Consider the following 16,882-nt stretch of genomic DNA (forward strand, 5'->3'; position numbering starts at 1 on the left):
ATGGTTAGCGGCTGCAGGGAATAATAACTGGTAAGAAAGAATTGATGATTGCAGAAGTGAAAAGGAGAGAAGATGCTCTGAAGAGGGGAGAGGTTGTTTTACCTATAGCGATATTTAGCGTGTGGGTGGTATAACATATGATGAAGAAGACGGAGGAGATGAAGAAGCGTGAGCACGATTAGTGAGAGTGAATGTTTCGGTCTCTTGACTTTACTGGAGGAGCCAGCCTTTCAAGTACAGTACCGGTACCTACACTTCATTATAATTCTTTTGTTTTTGTTTCTACTTCTGAATAAATCCATGTTGTCTCACCTATACCACTTAAGAACTTAGAAATCTCAAGTCACAAACAAGGTTATCCGTGTATTTAATTTTTCTTAGCGATTATATAGATTTTTCTATATGAATTGTTGTTGTAATGTGTAACTTTTGAACATCATCAACATGTGGACCAATAATATTGTATTGATGTAAAATTAATGTGGATATTTTATTGATTGTGTTATCTATAAATTCTTGAAAATCAGAAAACTAAATCAGGATATTTTTCTTCTAGCCATAATGACCTTGAGCAGTTTGAATAGATTTTCATCACAAGTTTCAGTAAAAATTGTAACATTCAACATTGTATCAAAATTTAAATATTGTATACATTCAATTGTATCAAAATTATTGTAAAAATATTTTCCAATCCTTTCATAATATGAGACTCAAATTCAAATTCATAATGTCAATCTGTCATTTCTAGTCTCAAGATTATTAGAATCAGATAATCGACGACCAAATCGACTTTGAGAACTAAAAGTAGGCTACATATAGATTGATGTAATCATAATCATCATCTATCATGGACTAGGCTTGTAAAGCATGTTCCGGTGTCTACCGCTTCCTCGGTCTGATGTCTCTTTTTCCATCCAACTCCAATTTCCAAGCTTGTAATGGAAAAGGCGTTGGTGGAATACGTCACAGGTAATTTGTCCACTTCATTCCAAGTTTTATAATTCCTGCTAGGGGTTGCACATTGCACTCACTTCGGATTGTTTCATTTATAGTCCACTCAAATGGTCGTTTTTCAGGAAACAGCCCCGAAAAATTTTTCTCGACGATTCTATAATTATGTATTTTGGGGCGCTGAATTCGAATCTGAAATTTTCTGATACGCCAAAGACCGGCTTCACCCCCAAAATCCCCTAAAATTTCAGACTTTTTGAAATTTGTCCATTTAATTTCAAAAACTTTGGGTTTTTGGAGAAATATCAATCTCTACAAGATTAAAGATAATAAAATTTCCAATAATATGAGTGGTCGCGCAGAATTCTACCATTTTTGGTTCTGGAGCTACGAATTTTCAAAAAAGTGGTATTTTTCAAAGGGTTTTCAAAATTATGGAAACCTACCACTTATACCCTATACAACTTGGATATTTTTCTAGTATAGATAGAAAACCACACATCACGTGATAGAAAAATTAATTCTGAACATGCTTTCTGAGGAATTTTCGAATTTAGTAGTGGGGGGAGGGGAATACATCCAAAAATAGAAAATCATGACCTACTGCCAAAATACAAATTTTTCATTATAATACCCTTTTCAAAGCCTTCCCAACAAAAAATACATACTTCGGCTGAAATCATCTCACAAGTGTCATTTTCTATGAGAATTACTCGTTAGAAACTTTTAATTTCAGTATTTCCTATTGTGGGGGGGGGGGTTATGTCATAAGGATATGTCAAGGATCAAAACTTTAAACACTTATAACATTAGACAGAATCTCAGATCTCCTCGCACTACAGCTCATTCTTCTAAACTCGTCAAGGCGGTTCAGATCATGTAGCCTATTATTACTGAAATTTGATCAAAAAATAAAAAATTCCTCCTTTAGTGCATTTTTGCCCATATATATATTTGAATACACAGAAAAAAGGCCAATTTCTATATTCAAAACTGTGTATCTCGGTTGCACGAAATGATAAAAATTGTACTTGGTCTTGATTTGAAGAACAAAATCTCCTCTTTCATGTAAGGTAAATGAATTTTTAAAAAGTTCAATCGTGAGGTAAGATACGTTTGTTTCAAAAAATTAACAAATTTGCGATATTTTCCTCGTTTTCACAGTCTCAACAGTTTTTCGATAATGAACAGTCATGAAAGATGGATTTAAGGCAACGTAGCTTATAGAGAATGCAATTCTCTTTCATTTGAGACCAATCGTAAGTTTTTATCATGTATCTTATTCGTTTTAACAGTAATTTTGACTCCTGAATAACAGTTAAATCTCAGAAAAAAATGAGAAAATGGAAATAATCATTTTTCCAATTGGCTGTAACTTTTGAACGGTATTAAAATCAAAAAAACGATTTATGGGAGTGTAAAAACGTATTAAGAGTGTAAAACGTGACTTCATCATAAGTCAAAACAGTTACCACACAAAAATGCATAGGGAGCATGGAAATTTTGACAAGAGCAATAAAGAAGCTTACATACACATTTTTTTCTTCATCTGCAGTATTGGATTCCAATACAATAAACAGTTTTTTTAAAAATAATTTATCTATTTATTCTGATAAATAAATGTAATAATAATAAAATGATACAATTTAAATATTCTATCTAATCATAATAATTTATTTTATGATGAATCATCATTAGAATAAGATAAAACAATCATTATCATCTGCAAAAAAATTTGGTTGGACCATGATTTGTGCCTGGGTCCTTCAGCATGAGAGTCAATGCTCCAGCTGCCTTTGCCACCACGACTGATGGAAATGGGGCGAAAAAGTAGGAACATGAAATTATTGGAATTGAATTTTTCTAAAATGTAGCCTACTGCACATGCGCTCCGTTTTGCGAGCGTAAAGAAAACGCAGTGGCTACACAAACCAAAAGACCTTAAAGAGATATGCATCTTTAAGGTCTTTGCACAAACCACTCTCGGTCTCAGTCAGCACCCTATCGCGCATGTGTTAGTAACGGTTCTTTCCCGTTCCATTCAGTCAGTTCTTTGAAAGTAACGTTCTTTGTGATGATGGTTACCGAGCACTGTAACTGGAGCTAATCGTCATTCTATTTGATGATGATATTAATATCCAATGATGATTTATCATTGAATTAAATATAATAATCAATATATTATTATTTTATTTAATAAAAGGGTTGCCAGAACTCAGCCTTGCAACCAAAACAGCTGATACTGGTATATCTGATGAATTCAACTGTTCATTATTTTTGAAAATAGTTATTCATATTTTATTTGTCAAATATATTTCTTTAAGATGTGATAATAAATTTTCATAATTGAGATGAAATATTTTGTCAATTAGTTGAATTTCTACATTGTTGATAAACAATGTGGCAACATCGCGATGTGTGAAAGAGATAGCGCCATCTGCTTTATTGAATGATAGACAAGGATAGCAATACCATTGCAAATCATACACTACCATTATAACGTGGACCTCACTATAGATACTCAAAGAATACTTTTCAATAACTATGTGTTAACTGTGACTGTTTCTTGTACCGAAATATTCTTAGTAAGTCTTAGTACGTTACGTCACAGGGCAACGTACGCACGCGCATACACATGCAGTGATATTCTTAGTCACTATGACGTCACCAGAATATTCTTAGGAGCTATGATGTCGCACAGAATGCCAAGTATCCATAACCAAAGCAGCTTTTCTTTGTCTCAGATACAGAGTAACGGCCAGCAACGGTCACAGTTATCACATAGTTATTCAAAAGTATTCTTTGAGTATCTATAGTGAGGTCCACGTTATAATGGCAGTGTGTGATTTGCAATGGTGTTGCTATCCTTGTGTATCATTCAACAAAGGAGATGGCGCTATCTCTTTCATGCATTGCAAGGTTGCCACATCGTTTATCAACAATGTAGAAATTCAACTAATTGACAAAATTGGGTTGAGGGTTAGGTTTTATTTAGGTTATATTCAATAATGTTTCATAAGGATAGGTTAGGTTTTTGCTTTAGATTTGCAATATGCTAAAAGGGGCTACGGTCCAGTTAGAGTTATGTTTTTTGTTGTTTCAAAGGTGAAAGGATAGGTTAGGGGGTTGGGAGTTTGCTTTGAAATCCAAAGTATTGAATGTGAAAGGGTTAGGGGTTAGGTTTTTTAAGTTATAGGTATTTAATAATGTTTCATGAGGTTAGGTTTTTGCTTTAAAATTGCAATATGCTAGTAAGGGCCAGGGTCCATGTTTTTTGTAGTTTCAAAGGTGAAAGGGTGGGTTAGGGGGTTAGGATTTTGCTTTGAAATTGCAATATGCTGGGAGGGATTACAGGTTTTTACCAAGATATGTTTATCAATGTTTTAAATATAAAAGGGGAGGTTAGGTGGTTAAGTTTTTGCTTTGAAATGACAATAAGCTGACTTAGTTGTAGTGTTTTTCAACATTAGTTAAAAAACAACTGTTATATTCTATTAATTATATTATTGAAAAGTACTCTTACTTTTCTTTAATGGAATGATAGTGTCACGATGTATATCGTAACTAGAGAAAGGAATTGAGTTTAGGGCTCATTTATTTGACGCTCGGCTATCTTTGATAGAATCTAAGGGGTCAACGTTCAAGCCAGCCACTGGCCTACCGCTCAGCGGTGCTGCGCATCCTCTCTCCCCTCCCTCTCGGTCACTGAGGGAGGCTCGAGAAAGGCTAGCAGGAGGCAGTCGAGTTCGGAGAGCCAGGGCGAGCGGTCGAGTGAGGTGAGAAGGAAGCAGCGAGCAGCTAGCAACGTCACAGTACGTCTTGTACTAAAGTGAACTCCGATTTCTTCAGCGACCGGGGGTTGTGTTGAGGCTAAAGACGATTAGCCTCAAACACGGTGGACTCCATTGCTCAACACCCGTTTGGGCGAGTGCTGAATGACATTTAACCCGTTTAGACGACGGGCTACCAGTTTCGACCAACGGCGACACGTCAGGTTTGGTCGAAACCTGACTCCCCATTGGTAGACCACCAGTGGGACATCGAGGCGCAAGAGGACCTCTGGGAAGGTGTGGAAAAACCTTTCCCGCGACTCCGCGACCGATCCGGACCCCAGGAGGACAGCTGGTGCCCGGGTGCCCGGCAAGTAGGACTTAGGAAAGTCCAGAGTGCGAGCCGCCGCAGCGCACTAATCCAGTGCGGAACCGAAAAAGGACCTCTGGGAAGGCCAGGGAAGGCCTTTACCAGAGCTCCACGACCAACCCGGACCCCGGGAAGACATCCGGTGCCCAAGGACTAAGACTTAGTCCCGACACGAAGCCCTTTCTCGCAACTGGCACCGCAAGGTTCCTATTCCCTTCATTCCCCGACCAACCCTGTTTGGCAGTGCGAAAGCACGGCCCCTCTTTCCTAAAAGAGGGAAACATTTCTCCAAAACACTCAAAACCCTGTTCCAACCCCCAACTCGAACGAGGGTGGTTGGCGGACGCCCCACCAAGACTCCCGTCCCCTGCTGCGGCCCACCCCAGCGCACTAGTCCAGTGCGGAATTGAGAAAGGACCTCTGGGAAGGTGTGGAAAAACCTTTCCCGCGACTCCGCTACCGACCCGGACCCCAGGAGGACAGCTGGTGCCCGGCAAGTAGGACTTAGGAAAGTCCAGAGTGCGAGCCGCCGCAGCGCACTAATCCAGTGCGGAACCGAAAAAGGACCTCTGGGAAGGTGTGGAAAAACCTTTCCCGCGACTCCGCGACCGATCCGGACCCCAGGAGGACAGCTGGTGTCCGGCAAGTAGGACTTAGGAAAGTCCAGAGTGCGAGCCGCCGCAGCGTACTAATCCAGTGCGTAACCGAAAGAGGACCTCTGGGAAGGCCAGGGAAGGCCTTTACCAGAGCTCCGCGACCAACCCGGACCCCGGGAAGACATCCGGTGCCCAAGGACTAAGACTTAGTCCCGACACGAAGCCCTTTCTCGCAACTGGCACCGCAAGGTTCCTATTCCCTTCATTCCCCGACCAACCCTGTTTGGCAGTGCGAAAGCACGGCCCCTCTTTCCTAAAAGAGGGAAACATTTCTCCAAAACACTCAAAACCCTGTTCCAACCCCCAACTCGAACGAGGGTGGTTGGCGGACGCCCCACCAAGACTCCCGTCCCCTGCTGCGGCCCACCCCAGTCGCCGACTGAGTTTAGCCGGCCCAGAGCGACACTGGGAACTCTGATAGAGACAGGTGTGGGCAAAAATCAACTCAGAAGATTGGCACACGAACGTGGGGCCCAAGGCAGGAGGAGTAAAGCAGCAATGAGTGCAGAAGAGAAATGTAATCGCGCCGGAGAAGACCAGGAGGCGCGAGAGGATAACAGCGATCCAGGAGTGTCCTGGATTTACAAACTCCACCGGAATGAAGCAGTGGATCTAGCAGCATCAGCAGGGCTACCTACAACAGGTACCATGGCAGAGCTCAGGAGAGCTCTTGTCGAAAACCACCGGAGGACAAGGGTGGAGGCCGCCGGTCTAAACAGGATCGGTGGCGGAGCTGGCACATGTCAGGAAGAGGAAGGAGCTGCAGCTCTATGGCCACCAATCGCGGAGGCCACTGCATGTTCCAGACCGGAAGAAATACCCAAGGAGACGTCTCCAGAGTTCGATGGAGACTCCAGCAACTCCTGGGTGTACAGAGTGCACGATCAGGGCTTGATTGATCTAATACTCGACTCAGTGCTGACAGATGGCACAAGTACGAGCCTGAGGAGGGCTCTACTGGAGCAACGACAGCGGATTGTTGCGATGCTCCCCGTTCTGGATAATGAGGAGGAGGCGCTTCGTCGAGGAGTGCGAAGGCCAGCACCAGTTAGCGAGGAGGCAGAGCCTGCGCTGGTGAGGCCGGAGATGCCGGAGGGGCATTATAACATGCCTAGGCATGTGTTGAGGTCACCTACCAGGTCAGCGGTGCCTGCTACATCCTGTATGGACCCGGGTGCCGTGTGTGACAAGGTTCGAGGGTGGCGGCTCTCATATGATGGGAGTGGAGATGCTCCAAGTTTTATGGAGCGGCTCGAGGAGCTGCAACAAGCATATGGCTTGTCTGGCAGACAGTTATTTCCAGCGTTACCTGAAATGTTAGCGGGGAAATGTTCCTTATGGATGAGGAATAGGAGAGAACAGTGGAGATACTGGGACGATTTCCTGAGAGACTTTCGGTCTCGTTACTATCCACCTACTTATGAGGAGGATCTTGAGAATGAAATTCTCGACAGGCGGCAGAAAGAAGGCGAGCTCATAGACGACTATGTTGAGGAGCTGCTAACGCTGATGAGGAGAAGAGGTGGTTTTTCAGAGAGTAGCCAGGTACAGAGATTGTACAAAAATCTTTTACCACGCTACAAGCTCTACATCAGGGAGGCTGAAGTATACACCACCGACGACTTGCTACACTTAGCGAGGCAATATGAACGAATTAAATTCGAGGAGAAGAGTGCTCAACAGAGACAACGAGCTGTGAAGCAGGAGGAGGTGAGGAAGCAGACCAAGCCTCGACAGGAGACGACTACTACACAGCGCCTGGAGATCAGAGTGTCCGGAGGTTTCACTCTGCTCAAAGTGCGGGAAGCCACGACCCAATTGTTCCTGTGAGAGAGAGCAGAAGAAGACTTCTGATAAAACAGCTGTGGTTAAAACGAGGCTTCAAATCCAGCTAGAGCCAGAGCTCCAGGATGACAACCGTCTTTTCACTACAGTGGAAATAGGAGACAGACAGTATAGAGCTCTTCTCGACACCGGAGCAGAGTCCAACTATATTAGCTCTAAAGCTTTTAATAGTTTGGAAGCAGTGGAACGAGAGCCTGTGCAGCGCGGCGCTGCTATGGCTAATGGAGCGGCTGCACGTCTGCGAGGTGGTGTTATAATCAACCTGAAAATCGGCAGAATATCCCTATCAACAACACTCACAATAATGGATGGGCTTTCTCCAGATATTCTGCTTGGTATGTAGTTTCTACGTGAGCACCGGGTGAAAATAGACCCCTATTCCCGGTCAGTGGAATGGGATCCTCATCTCGTCAAAAAGCACATTGGAGACGATATTTCCACTCCAAAAGTGGGAGAAGGAGCTGTCAACTCCAGGCTGGCTACTGTTAAAACCGAGCCTAACATATGGAGGTCAAGGAAGCCACCTGTAATTATTCCTGTCAAGAAGCAGGAGAAGGAGAAATTTCCTCAAGTCCAGAAACACGTAGGAGCCGTGTGGAAGACTGGAAAAGAGGAATTTATTTCTCAGAAAATTTCTCCAGCGCGTGGAAAGTTCATTTGCTGGCACTGTAAACGAGCTGGGCACTGGAGGTACAACTGTCCGGAAAAGCGGTACCGGAGGCGGAAGAAGGAGGATAATTTTCAGCGAGGAGCTGGAGATAATCGTCAAGCAGTGCAGTCTAGAAGACTGCCGGTGCTGGAAACTACACTCAAAGTAGTTTCAGATATTGGAGACAAGAACTATAATGCCAACCGGTATTATAATTGGAAAAGGAGGACAAGGAAGGTGAACTCTGGACAGCTAGTCTACAGGAAGGAGTGTCACCTGTCCTCGGGTGCTAATCAGCTTGCCGCGAAGTTAGCGCCGGAATTTTCTGGCCCATATGAGGTCGAGGAAATGTTGAGCGACGGTAAGAGGTTTACTGTGCACGAGAAGGGCACCAAGCTCCAGCCACACCTGCCCGAAGATGAGGAAGAGGATGGTGATGGAGCAGTTGCGAAAAAGGTGGACGGAATTCGAGCGGATGGACAGCAGGAGGCCGAGCGAGTCTATAGAGGGTCGCTGCCTATCCGGAGGATGGAATACCAGAGAGGTGTCACGCGCCGCCAATAAGGAGGTAAGAGGCGAGAAGGGGTGAATAACATAGAAGTTCAATCATATCACAGCTTTAGAGCTATTGTTGATTCATAAATTATCCCATTTAAAATGAGGAAATTAAATTTTGTTGTCAAAGACAAAATTGCATAGATATTGAAGAAAATTAATTCAGAATTATTAGCACGAATTTATTAGCCGAATTTTGAAGAGCATTAGCACGATTCCGAAAATGATGAAAATATTAAAAGACTGACAATATTATTGTTATTGAAAGAAATTGGTAAATAGTTTATTAAAAGGAAACAGCATATTCCGTTTAATTTTTCTCATAAAATAGAGTTCTACTTAAACTAAATGGCAACTCAACCATTACAGTTTAATTAATATAATCAGTCATAAAGCACTGGCTGGATTAAATGGAAAAAAATTATTATTAACAAATCAATACGTTTCTTTTGATCTGAAGGCAATCCCAATAATTTCAGATTGAAATTTTTTTACAATATTAAGATGTGACCAAGCAAGGATAATCAAGAAAATTTTCTACAGTCTATGACTAGTTAATAACAGCTAAAATCGATTCCAACTAGACTAAATTTTCTTGATCGGTATATTACCGATATTGTTGTAACCAAGTACGGGTTAACAAACAAAACTTGCAGTAGCTTGTTTTCTACTTGCCATAAATAGTTGATGGCGAAATGAGTGGATAGAGAATATTAGAAAATATTATAGATCAGTATGATCCGAATAATATTTTAACCATGAGGTAATGGTTATAATAATAATTGAAATCATTTAATGAAGCTGGTGGTAATTGCTTTAATCCGTGTAAAGTGTTACGGTGCAGTTAATTAACAGACGTTATTATACTGTGGGATAGAAGTGAATTACGTTGCAATTAATTATTCATGTGGAATGAATAAATTGCGTTTGATTGTGAGTCGAGATGTACTACAATCGGGGGTTATTAGCTTCAGATTATGATTCAAATTTTCTAATATTTCACTTGGAAATAAAGTCGGAGGACTTACTATAAATTGGAATAAAATAATTATTATTTCAATTCGAATTAATTCTATGTTGGATCGAGAAGTTACTTGTGCTGTGGAGATAAGATAAACATTATCTCAACTGGCTAACTGCTATCGCCAAGCTTCTAGTCTGTAGAAGAGAATTACTTCTCCTTTTCAATAACAATTTATAAAATAGAATTCATGTGAATTCTAGTTTTTCCAGATATTCCACTGTTATTGAGTCAGTCTGTGTTAGATCGTGCTATTGTTAGTTTGGAATTAGATCACGTCTCGAGAGTGAATCTGATTTTTACTCAGCCTACCATCATGAGTTTATTGACGGTGCATTAGCTCATTCAATTATTACTATTTTTGTGCTGATTGTTGTGATTATTTTTCGGAAAATCAATATTTCCAGAGTATGAATTAATTAACAGCTGTTGTGTCATTATACACGCCTTGTGTGAATAATTACTTTGAAAAAAAGTAAATTAAGATTTATTTCGGGGTGAAATAAGTCTTGAAGTGAGAAAGAGAGATTGAGCAATAAATGTTCACTGATTGTGAATTAATTAGCAGATGTTATCTGTTATAATAAACACACTGTCATTTATATCCAATGGATGGTTACTTTGCATAAGTAAATCATGTGATTGATTTCATTATTGAAATGAACAGTGAGAAGTAGAATATTGAGTTGAAATTTATAGTTCCGATTTTATTATTGTGATATAGTGAGAAGGCTGAGATCCTCATAACAGATCGAAAATGAATTATTATTTCGACCACATTTAATTGTGATATAAAATCGAAATATGTGGTGTAACATCACAACTAGTGGCTTCATGTCAACCATATAATTCAGTATTCTACATCATATTGTCATCTCTCATCTTTTATTGTGAACAATAAGTTGCTGATACACTGAACTAACTGAGAGTATCCATCACTCTGACACTTGGTAATTTTCCTCGACTCCAATTCACCTCTATCAACTTCTGCCTCCTGTGAAGTGTTACATTGTTGTGTATCACGTTTCTTCTTGAGGAGGGGGACTGCAACTCGAGTCTACCTCCTCGACGAGCTCCTGGTATTATTGGAGCTGTATCTCAGCTGACTATTGCTGAGACCACGACGAGTTCCTGGTCGTGTTGGAAATTCATCCCAGCTGTCTGATGCTGGGAAGCTAGGCAGTGCGAGAGCACGGCCATGCAGTGCGCAAGCACGGCGAAGCTAGGCAGTGCGAGAGCACGGCCATGCAGGGCGCAAGCCCGGCACATGCAGTGCGCAAGCACGGCATCCTTTTTGCAGTGCGAAAGCACCGCGTCCTTATTTTTGCAGTGCGACAGCACGGCGTCTCATTGCAGTGTGGAAGCACGGCGTTCCCTTGCAATGCTACTCAGGTTCTCAGAACCGGTCTGAGGTGTGGTTCACCTCGTTTTCTTTTTATATTTTGTGTTACCCTCCCCTCCTGGCAGTGCGAGAGCACCGCGACTCTCATCTGCAGTGCGGAAGCACGGCGTCCTCGGCAGTGTGGAAACACGGCAACTCTGCAGTGCGGGAGCACGGCGTCCTTTTTGCGATGCGAAAGCATGGCGTTCCTGGCAGTGCGGAAGCACGGCGCCCCGGGCAGTGTGGAAGCACGGCGCCCCGGGCAGTGCGAAAGCACGGCGTCTCATTGCAGTGCGGAAGCACGGCGTTTCCTTGCAATGCTACTCAGGTTCTCAGAACCGGTCTGAGGTGTGGTTCACCTCGTTTTTTTTTCTATTTTGTGTTACCCTCCCCTCCTGGCAGTGCGAGAGCACCGCGACTCTCATCTGCAGTGCGGAAGCACGGCGTCCTCGGCAGTGTGGAAACATGGCAACTCTGCAGTGCAGGAGCACGGCGTCCTTTTTGCGATGCGAAAGCATGGCGTTCCTGGCAGTGCGGAAGCACGGCGCCCCGGGCAGTGCGAAAGCACGGCATCCTTTTTGCAGTGCGAAAGCACCGCGTCCTTATTTTTGCAGTGCGACAGCACGGCGTCTCATTGCAGTGCGGAAGCACGGCGTTTCCTTGCAATGCTACTCAGGTTCTCAGAACCGGTCTGAGGTGTGGTTCACCTCGTTTTCTTTTTAATCCAGTCGTAATCAGACCTCCGTAGAGTGCAGATCGTAGCGAATAATTAGTGTAGAGTAGTATTAGTAGTGAAAGTGGAACAAGTTGTGTCAACACCAACTGTCAACAACCAGCAGTCCAGTCAGCAGTTTTTCACAGTGAAAACTACTCAACGTTTTTTTTTTCTGAGTGAAAAGTGTGTCACCAAATTTTTCGTTTGAACATTGCTCTCTTTAAAAATTAGGTTCTGTTTCTTTAAAAAAACAATTATCAAACCATCAATAAATTATGGTGTTTTGGATCTATCAGCCTTAAGATGATCCATTCGCCAATAAATACGCCAACAAAACTACCACCATCCGCGCAGCTAGAATACGAGGAAGAGGAGGAAAAGGATGAAATGAATATGCCTCCCGAATTGCCACCGAAAAGTAAAAACGATAGCGGAATACGTTTCGAGGTACGTTCTCTTAAAAATATACAAGAGAAATTTCTGAAATGGGGGAGTGAAATAACTCTGGAGCAGAGTGTGAATAAACTAGCAAGTGAAGTTGCAAAAAGCCATAATAAGCCGATCTCATTTGCTGAGGCCGTGCAACTGCCAAAGAAGAGGACCGCACCTTCTACATTATCGAGTGCCGCCTCCACTGCTGCAGCCAGGGAGTCTCCGCCCCGGACCAAGAAGCTGTCGCCCAAGGAGAATGTGATCATCCTGAAGCCAGCAAAAATAAATGGAACGGAAAAGGAACAAAGCGGAAAAATTCGAGAAACAATAAAGAAGAACATCACCCGTGAACAAAATTTGAACATTAAAAAGCTGTTGATGTCCGTGGTGGGGGTGTGCTGTTGGTGCTTCACCCAAGGGCCAATAAGGAAAATGTTTTGGGTGATAAGGTCCTGCAACATCCAAACATAAAGGTAAGCGAGCCACAATCCAAATTGCCAAGAATAATTCTGTATCACGTCGCTGCAGATATAACTGCTGCTGAATTGGCAAACGATGTGTATGAGAGAAATCTCGAGTCATCGTCACTGAGTAGGGAAAATTTCTTGAAAAACTTTAGGCCGATTTTAAAATAGGACCGAAAAACAAAAACACCTTTTTGCAGTGCGACAGCACGGCGTCTCATTGCAGTGCGGAAGCACGGCGTTTCCTTGCAATGCTACTCAGGTTCTCAGAACCGGTCTGAGGTGTGGTTCACCTCGTTTTCTTTTTATTTTTTGTGTTACCCTCCCCTCCTGGCAGTGCGAGAGCACCGCGACTCTCATGTGCAGTGCGGAAGCACGGCGTCCTCGGCAGTGTGGAAACATGGCAACTCTGCAGTGCGGGAGCACGGCGTCCTTTTTGCGATGTGAAAGCATGGCGTTTCCTGGCAGTGCGGAAGCACGGCGCCCCGGGCAGTGCGGAAGCACGGCATCCTTTTTGCAGTGCGAAAGCACCGCGTCCTTATTTTTGCAGTGCGACAGCATGGCGACTCATTGCAGTGCGAATGCACCGCGTCTTTTTTTTTGCAGTGCGAAAGCACGGTGCTTCTTGCAGTGCAAAAGCACAGCATTTCTTTTTGCAGTGCAAAAGCACTGCGTTCCCTGGCAGTGCGAAAGCACTGCGACTCTCATCTGCAGTGCAGAAGCACGGCGTCCTTGGCAGTGTGGAAACATGGCGATTCTGCAGTGCGAAAGCACGGCGTCCTTCTTGCAGTGTGACAGCACGGCGTTTCCTTGCAGTGCGGAAGCACGGCGTCCCCCCCTTGCAGTGCGGAAGCACGGCGTCCCAGCAGTGTGAAAGCACCGCGTCTTTTTTTTTGCAGTGCGAAAGCACGGCGCTTCTTTGCAGTGCGATAGCACAGCATTTTTTTTTTGCAGTGCAAAAGCACGGCGTCCCACATCGCAGTGCGAAAGCACGGCCACCCCCATTGCAGTGCGGAAGCACGGCGGTCTCTTGCAGTGTGCAAACACGGCGTCCCCCATTGCAGTGCGGAAGCACGGCGGTCTCTTGCAGTGTGCAAACACGGCGTCCCCCATTGCAGTGCGGAAGCACGGCGGTCTCTTGCAGTGTGCAAACACGGCGTCCCCCATTGCAGTGCGGAAGCACGGCGGTCTCTTGCAGTGTGTAAACACGGCGTCTCAACGCAGTGCGAAAGCACGGCACAGATCTTCAAGATCTTCTCTGAAGCTAGGCCTATGATCTGGCCAGATAGCTTGCTCATTTTCTTCGGATGGTGCCGACGCACCACCACCAGTTGGCAAGGAGTCAACCTGGCGCCCAGTTTGTGTTCGGTCTATGATGACCGGCGGAGAGGCGGCAGAATGTACTCAGGCATTTGGGACATTCTGTCTGCCGTTTACCCCTTCCATCCTCACCCCCCCCTCCCCTCCCCCTCTCTTTTCCCCCCTTTCCTTAGTAGGAACAGTGTGTCACGATGTATATCGTAACTAGAGAAAGGAATTGAGTTTAGGGCTCATTTATTTGACGCTCGGCTATCTTTGATAGAATCTAAGGGGTCAATGTTCAAGCCAGCCACTGGCCTACCGCTTAGCGGTGCTGCGCATCCTCTCTCCCCTCCCTCTCGGTCACTGAGGGAGGCTCGAGAAAGGCTAGCAGGAGGCAGTCGAGTTTGGAGAGCCAGGGCGAGCGGTCGAGTGAGGTGAGAAGGAAGCAGCGAGCAGCTAGCAACGTCACAGTACGTCTTGTACTAAAGTGAACTCCGATTTCTTCAGCGACCGGGAGTTGTGTTGAGGCTAAAGACGATTAGCCTCAAACACGGTGGACTCCATTGCTCAACACCCGTTTGGGCGAGTGCTGAATGACATTTAACCCGTTTAGACAACGGGCTACCAGTTTCGACCAACGGCGACACGTCAGGTTTGGTCGAAACCTGACTCCCCATTGGTAGACCACCAGTGGGACATCGAGGCGCAAGAGGACCTCTGGGAAGGTGTGAAAAACCTTTCTCGCAACTCCGCGACCGATCCGGACCCCAGGAGGACAGCTGGTGCCCGGCAAGTAGGACCTAGGAAAGTCCAGAGTGCGGGCCGCCGCAGCGCACTAGTCCAGTGCGGAATCGAGAGAGGACATCTGGGAAGGTGTGGAAAAACCTTTCCCTCGACTCCGCGACCGATTCGGACCCCAGGAGGACAGCTGGTGTCTGGTAAGTAGGACTTAGGAAAGTCCAGAGCGCGAGCCGCCGCAGCGCACTAATCCAGTGCGGGATCGAGAAAGGACCTCTGGGAAGGTGTGGAAAAACCTTTCCCGCGACTCCGCGACCGATCCGGACCCCAGGAGGACAGCTGGTGCCCGGCAAGTAGGACTTGGGAAAGTCCAGAGTGCGGGCCGCCGCAGCGCACTAGTCCAGTGCGGAATCGAGAAAGGACCTCTGGGAAGGTGTGGAAAAACCTTTCCCGCGACTCCGCGACCGACCCGGACCCCAGGAGGACAGCTGGTGCCCGGCAAGTAGGACTTAGGAAAGTCCAGAGCGCGGGCCGCCGCAGCGCACTAGTCCAGTAACTGCTGCTGAATTGGCAAACGATGTGTATGAGAGAAATCTCGAGTCATCGTCACTGAGTAGGGAAAATTTCTTGAAAAACTTTAGGCCGATTTTTAAAATAGGACCGAAAAACAAAAACACCGTGCACTGGGTAGTGGAGTGCACTGGTGAATTAAGAAAAGAATTTATTAACAAATCGCGGATTGGTATTGATTGGAGGGTGTGCCGAGTTGGAGACTATGTTGCCGTCTCTCGTTGCTTCAAGTGCCAAAAATTGGACATATCAGTAAGCATTGCACTCAAGCACAAAACACCTGTGCTCACTGTTCCACTACAGGACATGATGTTAAAGAGTGCCCTAATAGAGACAAAAAGCCCTCATGTTTAAATTGCCGCAATGATAAAAAAGCTTTCGATCACAAAGTAGGTGACAGAGAGTGCCCTTCCTATCAAAAAGCGTTACAACAAATAATTGATAGAACTGATTATGGAATCTGAAAGAAAAATATTCAATATACTGAGGATAGATAAAAATAATAGTGATAGTAAAATCAAGCAATCAACCCAACACAAAATGATTACTTTAAATTCCATCCTTAACAAAATTGTTAGTTTCTGCGTAACAACTAATACTGATAAAAGTAAGATAAGTCTGGTTTATAATTTTGGTGAGAGGGTTGATGTTATGATATCTTTTACAAAAATAGGAAATAGTATTAAAACATCCAAAGGACTCTCTCTGCTTAGAAATAAAAATATTTCTCTCTTGAAGAGTGGAATCGCCTGAATGTGTTACGAGATTCTAATTGTATAAGAGTTTTGTTTTCTGATAAAAACATTCCTATTTTCATATTAAATGATGGTGAAAATGGGGTACTTATTGATCTTTTGAATAGAATAAATGATTGGAGTAAATTCAATTACCCTTTGATTATAGGAATTGATTCTTTTAACAATCTTGGTGAAACTTATTTTGATATTCCTGCCACTGAACTCTTGAGTACTGTCATAGGAGCTAGAGATTTGAAGTTTATTTTTTATTATCGAGGTTATTGTGAAATTAATTTTCTTAATATACCTAAGCTATCTGATAGTCCGGGAGTTGAGTACCCTGTAGGATTCTTTGAAGGTAATAATAAACGTGAAGCATTCATAAACTCTATGATTGAATTACGGACCCTACTTCAAAACACTGATAACGAAAATGCTAAAATATATAAAAATATTCTTCTTAGGATCACGCATAGAAACATGTCAATATCAGGTGATGAACTAATAAGCGTCCTGAATAACAATATGAACATCTATGATAATAATTTGAAAAGATTCCTATTCAAAACAAACTCTAAATACCGAATGGGATATTGCTTGGAGCAGGGTGGAAGTTACGTAGAATTTCAAGAGGATACTTTAAAATTCTCTACTAAAGAACGATATGTTTTAGTCACACGTAATACTACACTTATGCTGAATAGCGAATTAATAAAAACTATAAAT

The 16,882-nt window shown here is 43.7% G+C and overlaps 1 protein-coding gene across 1 annotated transcript; it reads left to right on the top strand.

The window, feature by feature from the left end:
• The first annotated feature begins 12,216 nt into the window (after positions 1-12,216).
• Positions 12,217-16,564, top strand: LOC120351051. Its single transcript, XM_039426991.1, has 3 exons — positions 12,217-12,652; positions 12,718-12,915; positions 15,442-16,564. The coding sequence occupies exons 1-3, from the start codon at positions 12,217-12,219 to the stop codon at positions 15,771-15,773; spliced, it is 966 nt and encodes a 321-aa protein (XP_039282925.1). The 3' UTR covers positions 15,774-16,564.
• Positions 16,565-16,882: the final 318 nt, after the last annotated feature.

The sequence above is a fragment of the Nilaparvata lugens genome, chromosome 4 (assembly GCF_014356525.2).
Source record: "Nilaparvata lugens isolate BPH chromosome 4, ASM1435652v1, whole genome shotgun sequence".
Lineage (NCBI taxonomy): Eukaryota > Metazoa > Arthropoda > Insecta > Hemiptera > Delphacidae > Nilaparvata > Nilaparvata lugens.

Bases quoted from the DNA above. Each gene is read 5' to 3' on its own strand.
- LOC120351051 (XM_039426991.1), top strand. From the start codon at position 12,217: ATGATCCATTCGCCAATAAATACGCCAACAAAACTACCACCATCCGCG. The intron at 12,653-12,717 runs GCGGAAAAATTC...AACATTAAAAAG, and splicing joins TGGAACGGAAAAGGAACAAA to CTGTTGATGTCCGTGGTGGG. The intron at 12,916-15,441 runs ATCTCGAGTCAT...TGTATGAGAGAA, and splicing joins AAACGATGTGTATGAGAGAA to ATCTCGAGTCATCGTCACTG.